The following is a 23173-nucleotide window of genomic DNA, read 5'->3' as shown; positions in this document are numbered from 1 at the left end:
AAAAAAAAAAAAAAAAAAAAAAAAAACATTAAAAAAATAAAAAAAAAATTAAAAAAAAAAAAAGGATGTGACATCACTCCAATGACCTGAATCTAATTAAGATAACGTATCAGACAAATCCAAATTGAGGGGCATTCTACCAAATAACTGGCCAGAACTCTTCAAAAATGGCAAGGTCACAGAAGGAACAATTCCAGACTAAAGATACATTTCATTATATGCAAATGCACCAGGGAACCTGCGACCACAGAAAGATTTTAGGATGACAAACTGGCAAAATTTGAATATGGTCTGCAGCTTAGAAAATCGTGTTGTAATGGGGCGCCTGGGTGGCTCAGTCGGTTAAGCATCCGACTTTGGCTCAGGTCATGGTCTCGTGGTTCGTGGGTTTGAGCCCCGCGACGGGCTCTGTGCTGACAGCTGAGAGGCTGGAGGCTGCTTAGGACTCTGTGTCTCCCTCTCTCTTTCTCTCCGCCCCTCCCCTGCTCACACACTCTCTCTCAAATAAAAATAAACATTAAAAACAAATTTAAAACTAAAATTTATAAACCATTAAAAAAAAGTGTTGTATCAATGTTAATTTCCTGATTTTGGTCATTTCACTGCGGTTAGGTAAGAGAACATCTTTATTTCTAGAACAGACACCTCAGAGTACTAAGAGGCAAAGGGGCACAAAGGTTTGCAACTTAGAAACATTTCATTTTTAAAATTATATATCTGTACAGAGAGAGAAAGAAAATACGAATGAATGATAAAATGTCAACAGGGTGAAGGAAATTCCATACACTGTTTTTGCAAATAAAAGAATTAATACTGTAAATGGAAGTTAACAAAGGAATCTACTTTCAAGTAAATGGCAGAGTGTGGGAAGAATCCTATGAAGGATTTATAAAGGATTTATTTTTATAAAAAAAGTTGAGAATTTTCTCAAACTCGCTTCACTCGCACCTTCCCTTGGACGCCCACCTGTTTTTTGCTTCCCCTCCCCTAACACTGTCACTGCTTCCTGCTTCCTTCCCCGGCTCGCTGTCCCTGACTCACGGTCTTTTTCCATTTACCCTTGTCAGCAAATTCCTTCACTCCCAAAGGTCCTTAACTCTTCAGAATTTTGAAAACGATGGCATTTAAAAGAATAAATCAACGATCCTGAATGAGTTTCATCCTTCTGCTTAATTTAAAACTCGGATGGCTTTACTGTTTTTAGGTCTACCACTTAAGCTTTCTACTAGATGAAGGTGCTTCTTACTTTACCATGAAATCAGGTAGTAAGTTCATGCACAGAATCGAACAGTACAATGCAGAAAATCACGCATTATAGGATCTTATTTTTAGGGGCGCCTGGATGGCTCAGTTAGTTAAGCATCCGACTTTGGCTCAGGTCAAGATCTCACAGTTCATGAGTTTGAGCCCTGCATTGGGCTGTGTGCTGACAGCTCAGAGCCTGGAGCCTGCTTCAGATTCTGAGTCTTCCTCGCTCTCTGCCCCTCCCCTGCTCACACTCTGTGTGTGTCTCTCTCTCTCATAATAAATAAACATTAAAAAAACCTTTTTAAGTCCCTAAAAATGAATAATCTAGGACACCCAGGTGGCTCAGTCAGTTAAGAGGCTCCGGTCATGGAATCATTCGTGAGATCGACCCCCCTAGGCAGGGTCTATGCTGAAAGCATGGAGCCTAGAGCCTGCTTGGGATTCTCTCTCTCCTCTCTCTCTGCCTCTCCCCCAGAGGGTGTGCACTCTCTCTCAAAATAAATAAACATTAAAAAAATAAAAACTTAAAAATAAATAAAAATCAGGGTGCCTGGGTGGCTCAGTCAGTTAAGCGTCTGACTTCAGCTCAGGTCATGATCTCACAGTTCGTGGGTTCGAGCCCCGCGTCGGGCTCTGTGCTGACAGCTCAGCGCCTGGAGCCTGTTTCAGATTCTGTGTCTCCCTCTCTCTCTGACCCTCCCCTGCTCACGCTGTCTCTCTTTCTCTCTCTGTCAGAAATAAATAAAAACATTAAAAAATAAATAAATAAAAATGAATAATCTAAGCCAACACTTTTTTTAAACTCTGAAGGCTCTTAGACCAAACTGCAGTTAACGTGCTGAGGACAGTTGCTGGCACGTATCAGCACCAAAAAATACGGGCTGAGGGAATGAATGCATGCAAGCGCTCTTGGGGTAGGATTATCAGGGACATTCAGTTTCTAGATTCTATAATACTTCCATTATTATGGAACATTTTTGTCTCTCTCCTTCTGACCCCCAAAGAAGGCGGCGATAAAGACATTTTTAAAGGAGCTCCTAAACCCAAATTACAAATCCTCAAGATTTAGGGTCAGAGAGACTGTATGTGATAATGAGGAGATCTGAAGTGCTCTAACGGCTGGGAGAGGAAGTCCCTGAAGAGTCCAGAACAAGGATAAATACCAAAGTTTCTGAATGAACTAAAGAGAGCTCCTTCCCCAGCTTTTCCACACAAGATTACATTATGTGCTTCACGACATTCCTGAATATTTTCCAGTTTGTACCAACGGTGCTATATTCTCTTTGTATTTAGTGTGAGATTCTTCTCGAGGACAACTTTATGCTTTAACTGTTCCTGGCCCAAATTAAGTACAACTGGAAGACAGAGAAAACAGGCTATCGTATCCATCTAAATATTCCTAACACCAAGTCAGATTTAACACACTAAAGGTTGAAACCAGTTACCGCTGACTATTTGATGTTACGTTTCTATATCCACACTGCTTCTGAAGACATTTTTGTACAATGAAAACAACCCAGTGTCTTCATGTGAACTGCGAACCTAGAGGCTAACTGAGCTAACCAGGCCCTGCTGATGTGGCTACGAGTCTTTCAATTCACTGGCAGGCACCATTTTGAGAAGCCGGGTTCTCTGGAAGGCAACGAACGGGGTGACGCAGGCCTGTCTGCGGCGGAGCAGCGGGGCTGGGGAGGGGCGGGGGAGAAGCACAGATCCCCAAAAGAGCAGTCTCATTTCCCTCCTCTCAGCAGATTTCTAATTAACTCAGCTTTGTGTCTGTTATGAATAGCTTCAAATGGAAAGGCTCCAATTCCACATTCTTCTTCATTATGCATGGCTTATTAAAATTGAAATTTCACTGTTTCCAACTCAACCAAATTGATGGTTCAAACTGCTGTGTGCTACGAAGAGTGAAGCATCCGTTTAAGAGACAGGATCAGGATAAAGATGGCCCGGATCAAAACTGGAACAGGCCGGAAACTTCGAGGCCTTCATTTCCTAACCTGCCGCATGAAAATCCTGGGAAAATCCTAACCTTTCCACGTGGCGGGTGCCCAATCTGCCAGGCCAGGAGGATTGCCGGGTGCCCCTCCCTAAGGCACCCTGGACTGAAAAATCAGAGTTGTGAGGCAGGGAATGGTTTCTGAGAGGCCCTTCCTGCTTGGGAACGAGGTTCCCATTCGCAAACACTGACCACTGTCTCCCGGAGGCCCATCCTGCTCAAAAGGAGAGCGTACGGGAGCTTCCCTGGAAAGGACGTGGGAGAGCGCATGCCGGCCCGGCCCGGTACCTGCTCCTCTTCGATCCTGCGCTGTAGTGTTTCGATGTAATGCTGAACAGCCATGTAGATGAAGCGGTACTGGGCTTCCGTTTGGACCATCCCTGACCTCTGAGACCGCACCATCTGAATGGTTTTGGGAACGTCAATGTCACAGTCGACACCTGCAAAGCAAACACCATGAGGTGCTGGGAGACACTGCAGAGCCAGGATGAAGGGGGTTAACACACAACCTTCAGCAGACTCCGAGATAAAGCAAATTCAGTCTTTAATGGTTGAACTGAACGTGATCCGAGGGCTGCACTGGCCTTCCAATCAATACAAAGGATCCCAGAAGATTATCTGAGAAGGTGCTGGAGGTCAGGAACCCCCCACTTTCCAAGCAGCACCGCCCCATAACATCAGCCAAGATGAGGCGCGTGGCAGAGGCCACCGCTGGAGACCACAGCTCGGGACCCCCAGCTCCAGGCCTCATTTATGTCAAGAGCTCAAACAGAACCGCTTTTGTTCTCTCGCAAACAGACTGAAAGTCAAAGTCTTCAGCCTACATCTGTGAAAATGTTTTAACATTCAAATTCTCTCCCTGAGGCTATTTTCACGAGCATTTTCCTTCCATAAACTAACAACAGGAACTATAGCTTCTTGCCCTCCAGATGACCTACCTTTCTCTCTGATGATGTCAATAAGGATATCAATCACAATGAACGTCCCTGTCCGGCCAATTCCAGCACTGTGGGTAGAAGGACAAAGAGCAATGACAATGGAGTCATTCATGGGGGTTTCAGACTCAAAACCAAGCTATTAATATTAACAGAAACAATGTCTGCTCATGGGAGTATTTATAAGACTATCTATTTGTATTTGAGAAAAGATTAGCTAGAGCACAGGGCTTTGGAATTAGTCCAACCTATACTTGGAACCTGGGGCTTCTCCTGTACAATGTGCCTGAGGCAAGTCCCACACACTCTCTGACCCTCAGTTTACTCATCTGTGAAATGGGGACGGTAGTATATGCCTTACAGGGATGTTATGTGCATCAAATGTTAGTAATATATGGAAAACACAAAGCTCAGAGGCTGGCACAGAGCAAGTGCTCAATAAACAGCTTTTTAAAAAAAATTTTTTTTCATGTTTATTTTTGAGAAAGAGAGAGAGAGAGACAGAGCGTGACCAGGGGAGGGGCAGAGAGAGAGGGAGACACAGAATCCGAAGCAGGCTCCAGGTTCCGAGGTGTCAGCACAGAACTCAACGTGGGGCTCAAACTCATGAACCCTGAGATCATGACCTGAGCTGAAGTTGGACGCTTAACCGACTGAGCCATCCAGGTGCCCCAAGAGTAGCTTTTTAAAAAAGGGAATAAGGTTTCACACACAGCTATTTGTCCAACACATGGATGAGATCTGGGAAATTAAACTTTCCCCAGTGTAACCACGAAGCCCAGACTTGGGCACCAGTGGGCTGTAAACTGTGGTGAGAGGCTGTAGGCATGGCCTTCAGAGGCCTGTTTGGGGAGTGGTCTGAATCTTTGAAAGCAAACAAGTATATTATTGGGGGAAAATGGACCTTATTTATGTGGCAGAAGAGAATACAATCATGATTAAAGTGATGAACCCTAAGTCACTATATTATAAAAGGAAACTGGGGGTGCCTGGGGGGCTCCGTCGGTTGGGCGTCTGACTCTTGATTTCGGCTCAGGTCATGCTCTCACGGTTTGTGGGTTCAAGCCCCGTGCCATGGCTGTCAGCACCAGAGCCTGCTTGGGATTCTCTCTCTCCCTCTCCTCCGCACACATGCACTCTCTCTCTCTCAAATAAGCACTAAAAATGTTTTTAATAAGTAGAAATTAAAAAAAAACAGGAAAACCAAGCTGACATTACGAGACGACAGAAGGGTTCCTTGAGAATGAGGATGCTGCGGGAGAAACACAGTCTGGGGGCTGAGTGTCCCTCAGTGCAGTCTACACACGCCTCCAGCAAGGGTAAATGCTTCTCAGGGCAAAGAGCGGGGGTGGGTAGGTACAAACAAGCCCTGAGCATTAAGAGGCGGCCAGTCCACAGCCCCGAGCGGCGTCAGGGCCGGTCACCTGCAGTGCACCACCACGGGCCCCGCGTCCACGATGCTCTCTTGCTTATGGTGGACCTCCTCCAGGAAGTCCAGCACGCCCCCGGGGTCAGTGGGCACCCCATGGTCTGGCCAGGTCCGAAAGTGGTACTGCCACACGGTTCTCTCTGTATTGCCCTGGAGTAGAGCCAAGAAAAACCAGAGAAAGAATTAAATAAATCAAGGGGTTGAGGAATCGCCGCTTCTGATCCTTCCCAGAGCCCATGTGCGAGTTTCCCATATCATCCCTCCTGGATCTGGCTGAGCAGCGCTGCAGGCAAGTCCTTGCCTCTGTCATGAACCAAAATGTTCGCTGTAGCAATGGGAATGTCACAACCTGAATCACCTCTCAGTATCCTCGCGGCAGGGGGTGCCCTCGTCCCCCCATGTCCACACGGAGCTCAACTCGGGAGGCAATGGAGGCCTCTGGGCCCCGGGTTCTCCCAGGGGCCCAGCAGATGAGAAAACAGCTCTCCCCTCAAGACCTGTTTGCTTCTTTCTTTTTTTATACTCAGCCCTCCTTTCCTCCCCCAAAACACCCACTTTTATTATAATATCACGGTATTTTAAATTTCTGTTTAGTGCAAAGTAGTTAAAAAGGCAGGCTTTGCAATCAGAAGGCTGGGTCTTAGGCCTCAATCCCAGAATTCCCCCTGTGGTCCCCAGATGTCTCTAAGCATCAATTTCTTCACTTGCAAATCGGATAAGGTCTCTCACAACCCTACTGTGAGGATTCAACAGGACCGAGGAACACAGCCACTACTTGGTGGCGGCAGCAGACTTAACCACGGTCTGAAGAGAGGGACCCTTAATAAAGGTCAGGACTATGGAAGACCGGGCACCTGGGTGGCTCGGTCAGTTAAGCGTACAACACTTGATTTTGGCTCAGGTCATGATCTTATGATTCGGGAGCCCGAGTCCCGCGTGGGGCTCTGCACGGACAGCACAGAGTCTGCCTGAGATTCTCCCTCCCTCTCCCCGGCTCTTTCTCTCTCAAATAAACATTAAAAGAGAGAGAGAGAGAGAGAAGACTAAAAGCGCCGTGTTCCCAATCTACCCAGATGAGGCCATTGTAGCTCTGCTGTTCACTGTTGCATGTTTGTGCTACATATCTGAAGGCAACCCAAGCTTCCGATGTTTCTAAAGGAGATTTTTAAAAGAGAGCAATTAAGCCAGTGCCCACCACCAGCGACTCTCAAGACATCCAAGGAATCTGAACCAGAATTAGGATCTTTTCTTGAATTACATGCATTTAGTTTACTGATGTCACGATAAAAATTTGCCTTGACGATACCAGTTGGCCAAAGCTCAGGGGCCACACGGGTCAGAGAACACTGCGGGAATGAGGCCCAGCTGCCCTGCACACCCACGCTCCTCCTCCCTGGTAAACCTCTGTCCCACGAGATCTCTGCTGGCCAGTTAGGAAGCTTAAAGGAGATCATGTCATCGCACTTTAGAAAAAATGTAATGTGTTATATAAATAGCAGGTAACATGTGACCAGCAATTCTAGAGAAATAATCTGTCCTGTGTCAGCACCTGAATCCACAGGTATAAAACACGAACCCAAATGCCAACCTTTCCTGTACCTGCTGTTCAAAAATCTCAGTTAACAGAAGATGGATGGTTTATTACTAAAACAAGAAAAACCCACCTGCTACTCAGAAACGCCTGATAACAGAAAGATGGGCGGTTACCTCCAAAACTAAACAAAGCCCCGCGGCATCTCTGGCCAGTGTCTTCTAAGTCTCTTTCGTTTCTGCAGCTTCTGCTGTGTCTTTCCAGTTTCCCTCTCGATCTCTATGGCGGAGTGAACCCCCCCCCCGCCACCATGGGCAGAACCACACCCCCACTGACATCAGAAGTGGCAGCAACTGCGCAGGCTTCCAGCTCGCTTTTGGCCCTCAGCAGACCGCCGGGCCCTCCCCGACTCTCCACCTGCTTTCCCCATCCCCTTGGTGGGCTTCGGTTCTGGGTCCTATTCTGACAACCGCCCTCCCCCACATACCTCCCCTCCCTCCACTCTCGCTCCCTCCACCCCATCCCTGGGCCAAGCCCCAAGCCTGTACAAAACCAACCACCCACCTTCTCTGTTTTATATCCAAGGAACGGAGCGTCCTAGGAGAAAAGTCACACCGAGGGACCGGTGTCGCTAAGTGTTCACGTTCGCCCCCTCAGCAGGGCACTCAGCGCTGCCCGAAATCAGGCTGGATTCCCCTCCTCCCTGCTCTGACTACATTACCACTCAATACTTTCCCCACCGTCCCACACAGTTCGTCTCAGAGTCTCTCTGAATACCAGCTGATGGCCTGGCCGCACAGAGAACAGACAGGAAATCCATTCCAGCTCCTCTACCTGCACCTGTGGCCACCGTCTCCTCTTCCCGTCCCGCCGCCACAGAAGGACTGACCGTCCACCCCCCACGATGCTCTGGGTCCCACCTCCCTCCTCGTTCACATTCCTGCCTCCCTGGCATCTTCGCTTTGATGTCTCAAAGGCATCTCACCATCTACACGTCCAGAAGGTTGCTGACCCTCCCGCCCTCAACTCCACGCCACCAACCCCGCGCTCCCGCTAGAAAACTGGGGGTCATCCTTAACGCCAGCCTCGGCCCTCATCCGCACTGTCACCAAACCCCTTCGCGTCTGCTCAATTACCTCCAGGCGGCCCCCCTCCGTCCACCGCTCCACCGTTCACCTGGGCAGCTGAAGCTCTGCCACCCTGTACATCCTCTGCCAGCTCTCTGGCCTCATCACAGCACCACCGCCCACTGCGTTTGGCTGCCCCTCCTCCACCTCCTCCTCCAATAGCCCAACTGTGCCCACGTCCCGCAGGTGCCACCTCAAGGCGTCCATCGCTCCTCTTCCACCATTTGTTCTGGCATTTACATGCTATTCATTTCCAAAGGCGGGAATAAGAAGCAAAACAAGAAAGAGCAACTGCCAGAGTCCCCAGGATCTGAGCTGGAGGGGAGGCTGGCAGACCCAGACCACCACAGCGGCCTCCTAACAGGCCTGCCGGCCACTTGGGCCACTCGGCCTGGCCTCCCCCACCCCCACCCCAAGGCTGTCAGACACCTTCCTGGCACACGGCGAGTGTGTGCACTCACTTGGCACCAACATCACTACGGGCTCCGGGATAACTAGCGCACGGAGTTCACATTCTTAACATGGGAGTTAAGACTCTTCCCAACTTGGTACCAGCCTCTCTCTCTAGTCTCCATCTCCCACCTGCCTTCACTCCCCACAAATCCCATTCCCCTTCCGTCTGCACTGCAGTGCCAGGCTCACCGGGACACCTCCCTCTGGGAGCCCTCTCTCCATCATCTTCTCCGATGGAAACCTCACATGGAAAAGCCCCGCCTCTTTTGAGACAGTCTCCCTGACGCCCCAGAGGAAGGACGCTCAGCCTTTGCAATTCCATGACACTTCGGATTTGTTACAGCCCGGGTCCACGGTGAGGCTATCTATACCTGTGGCTTCTCACAGCTACGTGATTTTAATTCCTTGAGGACAAAGGTTTCATTTGTCCCTGTGTCCCCAAAAGGCCTTGAAAAAATAAGCCCCCTCTCACAATGAAATGAAAATAAATCCAAATCCAACACCGTTCTGTGAAGTTAGTCACCCCAGTAACACACTTAAACTGCATGCAGTTAAGACCTGATGCCATGGAATCCGATCACTAAACAGGCCTCAGGGCCTTTGCACTTGCTGCTCCCACCGCCTGGAACACTCCTCTCTGGACGCTCTAGGTGCCTGGGTCCCCCACCTCCAGCTCAAGTGACACAGCCTCAGGAAGGTTGTATCTGACTCTCTGACAGTCATCTCCCTCATTACTCCATCTCTAGTACCCAGTCACTTCTAACAGGACATCCTGGAGCCCTGGGAGACTGAGCACAATTGGAAAGCTTAGTTGGTTGTTTGCTTTGTAACCTTCCATCTCCTTAGGCTCGGAGGGCAGGAATCGTGGCTGTCTTGTTGCCACCATCCCAGCGCGCATCCGGTACACAGAAGACACCCAATCAGCAAGTGAATGAGAGCGTGGATATATGCAGATGTGGGTGACTCCAGGACCCGGGATTGGTGCATACCATGACCAGTTACCAAAGTCTCTAAGAAACGACAATATACTTACTTGTCCAACCTTCGAAAGTTTAAGTTCTCTTAATGTATAGTCATGAGCGGCACTTTCTTTGACGTTCCTAACACGCATGACCCCATATTCTTTGAGAGCACACTCGTCGGGCCAGTATTTGACACACTTACTCTGAAAGGGATCAGAGAGAAGATAGTTAATCTCTGTGAATTCTGAAATGAAAAGCCCAGATCAGCAGAAAATAAACGTTCGAGTCCTGCTTAATAACCAAGATACAGAAAATGGCCTGTCTGGCATCTGTTAGAATTTCAAAGAAAAGGAAAAATAAGTTGAAATAAGAAAAGCAGGTGCTTGGAAAGCCGGGGAGAGTAGGGGGAAGAGAGGTCAGCCTTTGCAGAGTCGGCTGATCTAAGACCCATGTGAAGGGACCGTCAAGGACTGTTTACTTATCTCTAAGGAACCAAAGGTGCAGAGTGAGGGACTGCCAGTTTGAGGGGTCTGCCTAGCCACCACTGAACTCTGGATTCCAGGGATCTGCCAGTCACTCCGCAGGGGACCCAAGCCATCACTCTGGAAATGGATGGGCTCCCCCAAGAGCCACACTGTCTGGGTCGCTTCCGCACCCGCGTGGGAGGACTCCGTGCCTTATCTAACCCAAGTGTGAACAACTCCAGCACCGAAAGGCAGCGATGCAGTTTTGAACCAGCTGCTTCTTCTATATCCAGCTCCATCTGATACCTACCACACACGTCACCTTCGCTTAGTGGGTGCCTGGGAACGCCAAGCCTGTAATAGCTGCTGGCTTCAGAGCAGACAGATTGAAAAATATGGCACCAAGTAAATCATTCTTGTTGCCAAAGAGGAAGATATTTAGCTCAATGAGAGATGCGTCTGTATATATTTGGTGATGTGCCCCGGGCAGAGGAGGTTTTTGTGTTTTGGTTTTTTCTGGGAGTGGACTTTCCACAACCACTGAGACATCAAGAGAAAAGGCAAGAGACATTAGCATGAGAAACTCACCTTTTATGCTGAGAAGACAAAGAGATTCAGCTATAGTACTAGAAATAAGAGAGCAGCTGCAGGCATCCCCATAGTCAATGATTAATTGAAAGGGTGAGGGGGAGAAACATGGCAGAAGGAAGTTGACCAGAAGTATTAACAGACAGTACAACTTTTTTGCCTGGCAATGGCTTACACAGTCTTTCATTATTATTCCGAATTCAGCTTTCTCTCCAGCATTCTGTAGATCCAAATACTTCTTTCACTGATTTGATACAATTTTTATTATCCCCACGTAAGCACTTTTAATATTAATGGTACCCAGTGCAGTGGTTGTGACTGCTGGCTGCTCAAGAGACTCAACAGAGCACAAAAAATTAAATCGTAACTCTGAAAACATTTCAGCGGACTTTAAGTATCAGCAGACTACTGCGGCCCTCCTCCCAGTTTTCCAAACTCTGACATTGACTTTGGCAGACAAATTCTAAAATGTGAGCACTAATACCTCAGTTTTTAAACTAAAGCCCAGGAATCAAAAGGAATCCAGAGTCTGGATTTTCTCCTGAGCAATGTTGGGTGGAGAGGGGGACCTGAGAGAGCAGGTTATCAGAACCACCTGTGGAGAGAATGTGTCCATTATCCTCTCCATCTCGGACTGAAGAGCATCATCGGGAAGCCAGTGCAGACTTGGGGGCAGAGGTGAGGAGTGGGGGACAGTGATTTGCCCAATGTCTGTCTGTTCTAGGAGCTTCCGGCAGCTCTTCTGAAAGGGACCAAAACTAATTCCTCTGAAGTGACAAAAGAACCCTTTCTTCATGCCCTCTGGTCCCCTGAGAAGAGGGAGCATCCTATGAGACGGACAACAGGCAGGACAGAGGGCTCAGTTTTCCATTCTATACATAGGGCAGGTGATAGTCACCCGAAGCAGACACTAGGAAGGTGTTTTAACCTGTCCATTAATTCAAGAACATCCAATGTTGCTGCACGTAGCTGCTGGAGGAAGCCTTTGCTTCACAGTGACCAGGTCTAGCCTCAAATGTTTTTAGGAGTGCTGAAACTGGTTAGCACAATGACAAAAATCTTAGAAAATCACACCGCCCTTCAAAACTGATAGGAAAATTACATTAGAGCACTAAAATCCAAATCACCCATCTGTCTTAGGTTTAACTTACAGACATGACTGCTGTATTCCATGAAAATTTTATGCAAACCAATTAAAGTATAACTACAAAAGAACTTTGACTAGAACGCAAAAACACAGGACTTTTCCACATTAAAAACCCACATGGACGGGCTCACTTTGGGATAAGGCACAAAGCCTTACTCAGTGAGATCCATCTGCTTCTCAGTAGGTGTGGGATGCTATAATTTTTAAAGGCCATAAGGGTCACGGAAAGTATAGGGAGAGGAGTAGTGGGCATGCGCAGCTGGGGAGGGGGTGCGCGCTAGATCAACCCCTCGGGGGCAGTTTGGCAGTATTTATTGTAATTTACAACACGCACACCCTAGGACCTGGCCTTTCTTTTTCTTGCATCTACCCTAGAGAAACACCTGCCACATGCATACCTACACAAGCAGGAATGAGATTATTCACTTCAGCACTGCTTGTTAAGAGCAAAAACTGAAACACTTAAAGGCTCAACACAAAATGGAGAAATAAATTATGGTATATCCTCACCACGGAAAATCACGCAACTTACTAAATAGAGACTGGCCGATATGCACTAACAGTAGATGTTATTAGAACATTCACTTTGGTGGGGCCCAAGATGCACAACAAAACCCATGCATGAAAACACTTTTACATACAGTATTTTTCAGCAGTTAGTACTATATACTTCCATAGGCACCCACAGATCTGTAAATACATGCATATACGTAAATGTAGGTACGTAATGCCTCCCATACACGTACGTATGTAAATGCCAAGAAGAGAGTACGGAAGAATACACATCGCACTGGTAACGGGGCTATTAAATGGGTAGACAAGGGATGGTGACAAAGGCAACTTTAACCATGACGATAATGCGTTCAAATTAATTTTTAAATGCCTACAAGTCATGGTAAGTATGATTTAATGACCAGTGAAATCACTAGTGTTAGTACCAATCTTTTGAAGGTACTAGATAGGGCTTTTCACATTGCCTTCTAGACCTCTGCTCCTGGATACAATAAAGTAACAGGGGCTAGATTTACCCTTCCACCTTAAACAACTAAAAAAACAGGAAAAATGAAAAGACATATATAACAGAATTAGTAATAAGGACTGTTCTTAATGAAAACAGTTATTACAAATATACTCCATATGGCCAAAAGGTTTAAGTTAAAGAGAGACAGACGGCATTAAAAACAAAACTCGGTTGGTTGAGCACCTGACTTCAGCTCAGGTCATGATCTCACGGTTCATAAGTTTGAGCCCCATTTCTGGTTCTGTGCTGACAGCTCGGAGCCTGGAGCCTGTTTCAGATTCTGTGTCTCCTTTTCTCTCTGGCCCTCCCCTGTTCGCGCGCTCTCTCTCTCTCTCTCTCTCTCTCAAAATAAACAAACAAACGTTAAATAATTTAAAAACAATTTTTTTTAACAAACACAAAAACAAATGGGTGACAGACATTAAGGAGAACACTTGTTGGGATGAGCACTGGGTGTTATATGTAAGTGATGAATCACTAAATCCTACTCCTGAAATCATTATCATACTATATGTTAACCTGGATTCAAATGAAATAGAAAATTTCAATAATAATAATAATAAATTATTTTTACATATTAAAAAAAATAAAACAAGAAAACTTCCAGAGAAGAAAAAGACAAGTGTCTGCTGCAGAGAACACACTGAATAGTACTAACAGCAGATGACACACTGCAGAAAAAAAAATCAACCTGAAGACATAACAGCAAAACAAAGTGTCCAAAACGAAACCAAGAGGGAAAAAGCCAGCTGAGCAAAAGGAACAAAGCCTCCATGGGCTGCAGGACAGCATCAAGCAGCCTACTGTACGTGTAACCGGTGTCCCATGTCTGAAGAAATAATAAACATTCCCAAATTTGAAGAAAACTATACATCCCACAGATCCAAGAAGCTCCGTGAACCCCAAGCAGAAGGAACCTAAAGAGAACTACACCGTGGCCTGCTGTAATCACATTTCTTAGATCTACTCCCTTTCCTCCAGAGGGTCAGTCAGAGGAAGCCTAATTTGTTTATTCGATTCTTAACATGGTCACCCTGACCTGTCTGACAGTTCACAGTGTATCAGAAGAGCGTGGGGTGTACCTTTCCTCTCTCCACTTCTTTCGTTGTCATGACAATCACTCGGGAGTTCTCTTGAAACACCATCCGCCAGAAGTCGTTCACCGTGTTCTGCAGGCAGCCTTGTGTGGCGATGTAACTCTTTTTGGGCTTTGAATTGTTGCATTTGGTTTCAAACTCAGGCTAGAAATTTAGGAAGAAAACCCTTCAGTCACTGGAACGTTGCTTTCAGGTCACAAGAAATACGAAATACAAAAGATGGCTGGCTAGCAATGTCTGCTCAGAAAACCACTGCGGGAAGCAAAGATTACCATGATAATGTTTGCATTGATGTAATCTGAAACAGGCTCATTGGGATCACCATCATGGAGGACAACTCTGGTATGATCGACTGGAAGAAAAAGAGGCCACAGTCACAAAAGTACTCATACTTCTTCGGGACAAATCATTTCAAAAGAGCTCATCCTCAATTCGTCCAAGTTTTATTCACTTAATGATAAACCCAGATAAAAAATGAAATCCTAACTGAGCACAACAACGATCTGAAGACCACATGATGCCTCATCATGCTGTCTTTAAGAAGAAGAAAGAAGCAATAGCAACTGCTTGGTCTTAATAACGTGCTGTGGATATCCAGGATATTACCACTGGGAGAAGCTGGTAAGTATGTGGGGGCCCTCTGTATATTTTTAGAACATCCTGTGAGTCTAAAAGTATTTCAAAACAAAACTTCTTTTTAAACCAAAAGAAGAGTAAAATACAGATAAATCACATGATGTCTGAGATTTGCTTCAACATAATTTTGCGGGAGAGGAGAAGTGGCTCAGAGTATAAATAAAACAGGACTGGGTATGAGTGGACAATGTTGGGAGGTGGGGAGTGGGTATGCATGGTTCTTTATATTATTCTGTCCACTTCTGAATACTTGTGCAATTTTACATAATAAAAATGGTGGCTTTTTAAAAAAATGAAGCACGTTAAAATATAACATCTAGGGGCGCCTGGGTGGTTTAGTCGGTTAAGCGTCCGACTTTTGCTTAGGTCATGATCTCGCGGTTCGTGGGTTCGAGCCCCGCGTCAGGCTCTGTGCTGACTGCCAGCTCAGAGCCTGGAGCCTGTTTCGGAGTCTGTGACTCCCTCTCTCTCTGACCCTCTCCTGCTCACGCTGTCTCTCTCTCTCTCTCTCTCCTAGAAATAAAACATTAAAAAAAAAATTAAAAAAATATATACATATAACATCTAGAAGATAAGATCCTGATAGTGTCAACTGACCAAATTCTGTACAAAAGTACATTAATGGGGGGCGCCTGGGTGGCTCAGTTGGTTGAGCGTCCAACTTCGGCTCAGGTCATGATCTCATGGTTCGTGTGTTCGAGCCCCACATTGGGCTCTGTGCTGACAGCTCAGAGCCTGGGGCCTGCTTCAGATTCTGTGTCTCCCTCTCTCTCTGCCCCTCCCCTGCTCACACTCGGTCTCTTTCTCTCTCTCAAAAATAAATAAACTTAAAAAAAAAATTTTTTTTTTAAAGTACATTACTGGTATACAAATCTGAGAACTCTGCCTAACCAGCTTATTTTACAATGGGAATTAGTGATATAGTTGTATGCCTTGGACCGTCATCTCTAAAGAAATAAGATGTTAATCAGGAGGAAGCATCTGACTGGGACCTTTAAGAGAGGAAAAGGCAACGATACGCTGTTCAGATACTGCATATGATTGTTCCTGTCACCTTTTCCTACATGACTGCATCTCACTAATGAGTTCCATGAGGCCTCCTGAGCAGAGAGGAAAACTCAGACATAAACAGGATGGGGCTGCCCCAAGGTCATCAGGACCATGCTGTGGCTCAAACTGATTCCCTGCAAATTCCTATTGCCTTTTCTCACTGTCACGAACGCCTCCACTTTCTCCCACCCTCATCCACACACATTTCAAATAACCGTTTGGATGTGATGTACATACGTATCATGTATGTGTCAATACGTACGCAGAGAAAGACTACCTACACACACACACACACACACACACACACACACACACACACACGACAGGTTTCAGATACCTGACAGAATGGCCTGGACCCGATGAGACAGGAGAGCAACGCTCACCAAACTGGCTCATGCATCCCAATAAACTTTGTGAAGTTTCTGAACACTGAAATATATACACATGTATATACAAACATGCCCTATTTTTAAGTTTGGTAAATACATTATGCATGCACTGCCATCAATCTGTATGTCAGATTTAAATTTTTCTATCTTTTTTTAGATGAAGGATATAAATCAAGAGAAGTTCTAAGTGTTCCCTCCCCGCACCCCGGCGGGCTGCCTTGTACGGCCCGCTCTGGAGACCTCGCCACGAGCACGGCACTCAGAGCAGCGACTGTGAGGGTTCCTGTGCCAGTGTGCCCGCTTGTGACCTTGCTGAAATGGTCTAGAAAACCGGGAGAATAAGGATACCTGCTCTGTGCTCTGAGGTGTAAAGTAAGTGACCCAGGTGCAGAGCCCGGCACAGAGCTAAAACAATGGTTTAGTGTTATCTCTGGGGTCCTCACCACAAGCCTCTGTCCTTCCTCTTGTTCCCTGGGGCACCTGGGGCTCCACCAGGCAGCACTTGAGAAATTAAGTGCCTTATGAATCCTGAGGGACCTCTTTGGAGCTAAGTGTAGGTATGCACCTATATCTCCTGTGACTTGAGCTCAGAGGCCCAGGGAGCAGAGCAGTCTGGGTCCTTGAGAGGAGGCCACCTGCTCCCCAGGAGAGGGAATGGAGGCCCACAAAGAGGTGTGTCTTCTCCAAGACCCACGAGCTGGGTTGTGCAGGGCAAGGACAGCCTGGGATCTCTGAGGGTCATGGTGTGGCCTGACCCTGGGAGATGGCAAGCCCTGAGATTCTCCTCTTTTTTTTTTTATGTTTATTTATTTTTGAGGAAGAGAGAGACAGACTACAAGGGAGGGAGGGGCAGAGAGAGAGGGAGACACAGAATCTGAAGCAGGCTCCAGGCTCCGAGCTGTTAGCACAGAGCCTGATGCGGGGCTCGAACTCATGATCCGCGAGATCACGACCTGAGCCGAAGTCAGATATGTTTTAACCGACTGAGCCACCCAAGCTCCCCTGAGAGTCTCACTCTTAGGCAGACAGAGTTAATTAACAAAAGGAAACAACACGCTCAAGACCACCCGGTGGCAATTTTCCCCAGGACCAGGGTCACAGGAACTCAGTGAACGCCATCCTCCATCCCCTTCACATTTGATGATTTTGGAAACTGCTCACAATGAAAAGAGCCTAAGGCCTCGGATCTGCTAAGAAGGCACGGAGCTCCTGGGAAAAGCCACAGGGACACCGAGGAATCAAACTCTCCAAGAGTGACTATTACCGAACAGAGTATCAAATACTTACAGGGCAGGATGTTTTTATATCTATTTTTGTTCTTATTTTCTTGCCTCTGACCCTCTTTTCGGCTGTAGAGAAGTTTGCACTCCTGTTGCTGTAGTGTCTGGAGAGAAAAAAAAGTAAGTTATTATTGCAAGGCGAAAGCTTTAAAAAAAAAAAAAAAAAAAAAAGGACTGGCTCAGCATTTCTGCTCTAGGAATGTTATCCTCGGAAACGTTCAGCACCGCACGCAACAGCTACAGGAGTGCGCGTCCTAACACCGTGTCAACGTTGCCAAGATCCATTTCCAAGAAGAAAGGACAGCCTGGCTGGCACTACCATTAATTCACACAAACAAATGTTCTGCAGCCATTTCAAAAAAATGTTCTTGGAGAATTTAAAAAAAAATTTTTTTTAATGTTTTATTTATTTATTTATTTTTTTAATGTTTTATTTATTTCTAGGAGAGAGAGAGAGAGAGAGAACGTGAGCAGGGGAGGGTCAGAGAGAGAGGGAGCCACAGACTCTGAAACAGGCTCCAGGCTCTGAGCTGGCAGTCAGCACAGAGCCCAACACGGGGCTCGAACCCACGAACCACGAGATCATGACCTAAGCGAAAGTCGGACGCTTAACTGACTAAGCCATCCAGGCGCCCCAAATGTTTTATTTATTTCTGAGAGAGAGAGAGAGAGAGAGAGAGAGCGAGCATGAGCAGGGGCGGGGCAGAGAGAGAGGGAGACCCAGAATCTGAAACAGGCTCCAGGCTCTGAGCTGTCAGCACAGAGCCCAACGCGGGGCTCAAACCCACGAACCGTGAGATCACGACCTGAGCCGAAGTTGGACGCCCAACCGACTGAACCACCCAGGCACCCTGTTCTTGGAGAATTTTTAATGCCTTGAAAAAACGATCAGAGGAAGCATTAGTGAAAAGAAGGTCAAACTTCCAAAACAGTGTATTACGTAAGTGGTATGTTTGCATTCGCCTATGTATGTAAGAAACAGCAAAAGAATATACACCAAAATAGTAAAGGGGTGTTTTTTTTCTCAGGGTACTAGGATTATGAAGACTTTTTTTTCACTTTTTTAACCTTTTTTTTTTGCCTACATTTTTTACAGTGAATAAATATTTATAAGGACAGAAACCTTTAAAATTTTTAACTTTTTTAAAAAAATGATTATTTAGTTTTGAGAGAGAGACTGACCGTGAGCAGGGGAGAGGCAGAGAGAGAGGGAGACAGAATCCGAAGCAGGCTCCAGGCTCTGAGCTGTCAGCATAGAGCCCGACATGGGGCTCGAGCCCACAAACCGTGAGATCATGACCTGAGCCGAAGTCAGGCGCTTAACTGACTGAGCCACCCAGGCAATTCTAAGAAACCTTTTAAAATAATAATTATTGAGAATGAAAGTTGGGGCGCCTGGCTGGCTCAGTCAGAAGAACGTTTTATTCTTGAGGTCAGGGTCATGGGTTTGAGCTTCACACTGGGTGTAGGGATTACTAAAAAACCATAAATAAACTTAAAAAAAAAAAAAAGACTGAAAGAAAATGAGCATTGGTGTAGAGCATATAAATCATAGCTGTGACCATGCTCTTGACATTCCGATCTGCTGCCTACTTTTACCGTTGTTTAATTCAGAGCAAGCCACACATTACCTCTCAAATTTGGATACAGCAGAAGTGGTCCTGGGCACCACCCAGTCAAGGGCATGCAAGTGTGGTTCATCCTATGCCAGAAACCCACATTAGCGCCCTAGGCAGCCAGCCCGCGTCTGCCTGCGTCTACACAGATAGCCGCTCCCTATGTTTTCCCCAGCCAGGGAGTAAGGAGGAGCACGTCAGGCTGCTGGAGCAAGCGGCCAGGAGGGACTCACTCCTCTTCAGGAAAGGAGGTGGGGAACGTGATCAGGAAGGGCCACTGCGGGGCTAGCCTCAGCAGAAGAGGGCTTGTGGGGACACAGAGAAGGACTGGCTACAGAAGAAGGCATGAAGGTGGACAAGCCAGGCTGAAGCACGCTCAAGGGATAAGGTTTTATTTTCAAAATTACAAGAAGTACCCCTTTGAGGGACCGTTAGTTTCTAAAAAGTTTAATTTGTAAGTGGAAATGACAAATGGGCAAATCAAAGGGCATCTGGGTGGCTCAGTCTGTTGAGCATCTGACTTCAGCTCAGGTCATGATGTCATGGCTTTTGAGTTCAAGCCCTGTGTCGGGCTGTCCTGACAGCTCAGAGCCTGGAGCCTGCTTCGCATTCTGTGTCTGCCTCTCTCTCTCTCTGACCCCTCCCCATTGTACAATCTCTCTCTCTCAAAAATAAATAAACATTTAAAAAAAGGCAAATCAAGAAAGCGGAAGGCAGATTAAATAAAGAGAAGAAAACATATGTGGGCTATACACATATATACAAATTCCAAAATGGTTAGCCCACAAAAGTTTCTATAAGGAGCAACAGTCAATATTTCATAACACAGTGGCCACTAGATTTCCATTTCATTTATCTGCATTTCACAGACAGGTATGAAAGTCGGGAATTTAAATTGCTACTTGACTCTCAGTTTGAAATTACATTATTTGGCCTCGACAACGCAGCTCATAACAAAAGTGGTTACACAGCTGAGCAGGACAATGTACACAGATGATGAGATGGTCATTCCAATTCTTAAAACGAGCTCAGATTAAGTAATTAAGGCCATTTGCCTTGTGTGCGGTGGCATTTCCTTTGAACTGTGAGCCAGTCTTACTGAGCAATATTGCTGTGTTAGAAGAAGAAGGTTCAACCTTGATTTTCAGACATTCAGATGAGGTTCAAAAAGAAGCTCAAACCCTGCAAACTGACTCAAACATTTAAACGTCAAACGAGTGAAGAGAAACAACATCAACAAAAGCTACGAGGTGGGGTGGCTGGGAAATAATTAGCCGCTTGATTCAAAACAAACCTGACAGTGAGCCGTTCAAGCGCTCACCTATGAAACATACTTCGCATGACACTTTGCTGGCGGAGGCACACAGCTGAGCGGCCTCTATAAAAGGTAAATTTCACCCAGACCCTCCCTTGCTCAGTCTCCTCCATCGTCTACCCCTGCCTGTAACCAAGTCCCAGCTTTTCAGAACTCACACGCCGCCTCCTCTCTGCCTCTAACCTCAGCCAGCCTGTCTTTACCTCAGCTTCCTCAAGTGGAAAGTGGGGGAAATCCTAATTACCACCGCAGGGTCAGTGTAAGAGTTAAGTGAGATGACTATGAAAGGTGCAAAACCTTGGCATGGTGACTAGGCCATCTACTCAGGTCAGCCAGGGGCTCCCCTCATCCTCTATCCAGTTACCAATCACCTCCTTCATGGGGATTTGGGGTCTGAACAGCATCAAGGCTGAGACAGACCTTTGGGCCCCAGAGTCTTCCAGGAAGGACAACCCCCAGAGCGCCTGCGTCCCAGGCACGGTCAGTGCTAACTGGCAGCGGCTGGCAGCTGTCACAAATTAATCATGACTAACTGTGTGTCTCTGCCCCCAGGCTCCTTCCTCGGTGCCCATGAGCCCATTCTCATCTGTGCCTGGGGCCCGAGTCGTCTGAACACGTTTCGTTCCCCACGGTGGAAGGCTGCCCTCCATCCAGAGAGAGGCTGAAAATAAAAAGACGTCAGAAGGGTGACTTTCCCTGCTCTGCCCGTGGAGGCTCCCCTACTGCACCCCAGATGATCAGCCACCACCGGCCATGGGGTGCTTCCTCCCCGACGCCAGGCGGCCGGCCGGAAGAAGCAGAGGACTATCCACCGAGCCAGCCCCTGTGCATCACAGATAAATCCCCAGTTTATCTGCCGCTGCCTCCTCACCAGCAGTCCTGGTGGCACAAGAAAAGGTGCCAACGACCCGTCAAGCTACATGTCACGGTGTCTCCAGCCCCATTCTCCGCTGAGCAGTGGCGGGGATGCTAACGATAATGACAGGCAGAAAAAGGGACACTGTGAAACTGGGATGTGGGCTGCGAGAGCCCCCGTCTTCCCAAGTCATACAAAGAATTCGGATCAAATTATGAACCTCAAAACGTGCCAGAGGCTAGTTACCATCGCCTCATTGCATGAGTCAAAACAGGTCTGGAACCAAAGGGATTGTATCAGATTTTAAGGCTTCAGAAGCATCAAGAGAAGCCAATTCCCTGACCCACACTGCGTACTCAGAAGTGCCCAGGAGCTGGGGCACCTGGCTGGCTCAGACAGTGGAACGTGCGACTCTTGATCTCAGGGTTGTGAGTTCAAGCTCCACGTGGAGTGTAGAGATGACTTAAAAATAAAATCTTTAAAAAAAAAAAAAAAAGAAGTGCCCAGGAGCATGACCGACTGGATGGGACAAACTTCATGTGCAGAGCCATCCCCTGACATTTATGACCAGGGAACACCCCTGCTTCCCACTCCCGGGGCCCCTGACAGCCTAAATGCCAGTGGCAACATCCCCAGTCACTGTAAATGACCGAATGGGACCCCCACAAGCCTTCAAAAGCCCTGATCGAAAACCAGTGAACCTGGCCCTTGACCAGAATGTCACAAATCCAAACAGAAGAGCAGCATCAGGGAGAGACAGACAATGGCCCAGTGACCATTCTGCCTGCACTGCCCCGGGCAACAAGGACAAATCACAAAAGTAATGCCACTAACCACCAAGACCAGGCCAAACTGTACAATGACCTTGCCTTTAAAATCAGAACTACACGGGCGTATATCCTGGATGGGGTGCGGGAGGGGTGGAGATGGAGGAAACAAGATTAACAGAGTGTTTGCAAGTGTCAAAGGTGCGGGCAGGGGAAAAAGAAGGTCCATCACACTATTTTTTCTACTTTTGTGGGGTGTTCAAAAGCTTCAATAATAAAAGAAGGTTTTTTGTGAACAAAACAATAGAAGGGTAAAAGCTCCTACTAGCTCTCCCCCCCCACCCCACTCGTGGCCACAGCTGGAGAGGGAGCTGAGAAAGGCTGTCAGACAGATGGGCTCCTGGGCTCTGATGCCGTGAGTGAGGAGTAAGACAGCGGTAACCACCTGGGCAGGATCCGAAACCAGGCCTTCCACCCGGTCTGAATGACCCTCTGTGTCCCTCCGGCATCTGTCCTGTGCAGAGGACACCGCAGTTTCTCATCCTGTCCCCTCTGCCACAAACTCTGCAGTGTCGCCAGGCGCCACGGGCAAGGGAAAGCCCCCGGGCCCTGACACTACGCCGCACAGCCTGTCCGCTTCTGTGCTGTGGGTTCTCAGCCTGTCCCGAACGCGTCCCAGCACCCCCGGGCATGAAGGGGCAGCTGCAGACTCTCAGTACCACATAAGGGCCCAGCGCCTGCTGGAAGCCCAGACGCCCCCTTCCTCCGAGAAGGTGGAAAGGAGGAAAATGAATTAGAAGGCATGGTCCCTCGGGGGAGAACGGGTTCTGACACACGAAACTGCAGCAAACGGCACAAGACAAATCTATAATTAAGTGTGGAATTAATTATGTGCTGTGCAGTCTAGGGAGTGAGATCCACAAAAACTAACTCAAGCAGGTTTCTGGGAGGAGCGAAGGCCTGAAGCAGGCGAAGGATTTAGACAGGTCCAAGGAAGAAAGGAAGACATCCCAGCAAGTTAGGGACGGCAAGCAGCGTGGCTGAGAGGCCAGAGTTCTTCAGGGTGAAGAAGACTGGGGGCGCCTGGGTGGCTTAGTCGGTTAAGCGTCCGACTTTCGCTTGGGTCATGATCTCGCGGTTCGTGGGTTCGAGCCCCGCATCGGGCTCTGTGCTGACTGCCAGCTCAGAGCCTGGAGCCTGTTTCAGTCTGTGACTCCCTCTCTCTCTGACCCTCCCCTGCTCATGCTGTCTCTATCTCTC

At 47.3% G+C, this 23173-nt stretch overlaps 1 protein-coding gene across 2 annotated transcripts in view; it reads right to left on the bottom strand.

The window, feature by feature from the left end:
• Positions 1 to 23173, bottom strand: part of PTPN11 (protein tyrosine phosphatase non-receptor type 11) — a 77311-nt gene that overhangs the window by 13284 nt on the left and 40854 nt on the right. The window contains exons 7-13 of one of the 2 annotated variants that reach the window (XM_039240123.1): positions 17367 to 17463; positions 14277 to 14356; positions 13990 to 14148; positions 9759 to 9890; positions 5610 to 5776; positions 4189 to 4256; positions 3539 to 3690 (exon numbers count right to left, since the gene is read on the bottom strand). In XM_039240123.1, the coding sequence (XP_039096054.1) occupies positions 3539 to 3690; positions 4189 to 4256; positions 5610 to 5776; positions 9759 to 9890; positions 13990 to 14148; positions 14277 to 14356; positions 17367 to 17463 (855 nt within the window). The remainder of the gene's footprint in view (positions 1 to 3538; positions 3691 to 4188; positions 4257 to 5609; positions 5777 to 9758; positions 9891 to 13989; positions 14149 to 14276; positions 14357 to 17366; positions 17464 to 23173) is intronic. The other variant, XM_039240198.1, reaches the window with a different exon arrangement.

The sequence above is a fragment of the Hyaena hyaena genome, unplaced genomic scaffold (genome assembly GCF_003009895.1).
Source record: "Hyaena hyaena isolate Hyena2069 unplaced genomic scaffold, ASM300989v1 scaffold_0, whole genome shotgun sequence".
Taxonomy (NCBI): domain Eukaryota; kingdom Metazoa; phylum Chordata; class Mammalia; order Carnivora; family Hyaenidae; genus Hyaena; species Hyaena hyaena.
Note: the sequence above shows the minus strand (reverse complement) of the source record. Positions and strands in the feature narration are given on the sequence as shown.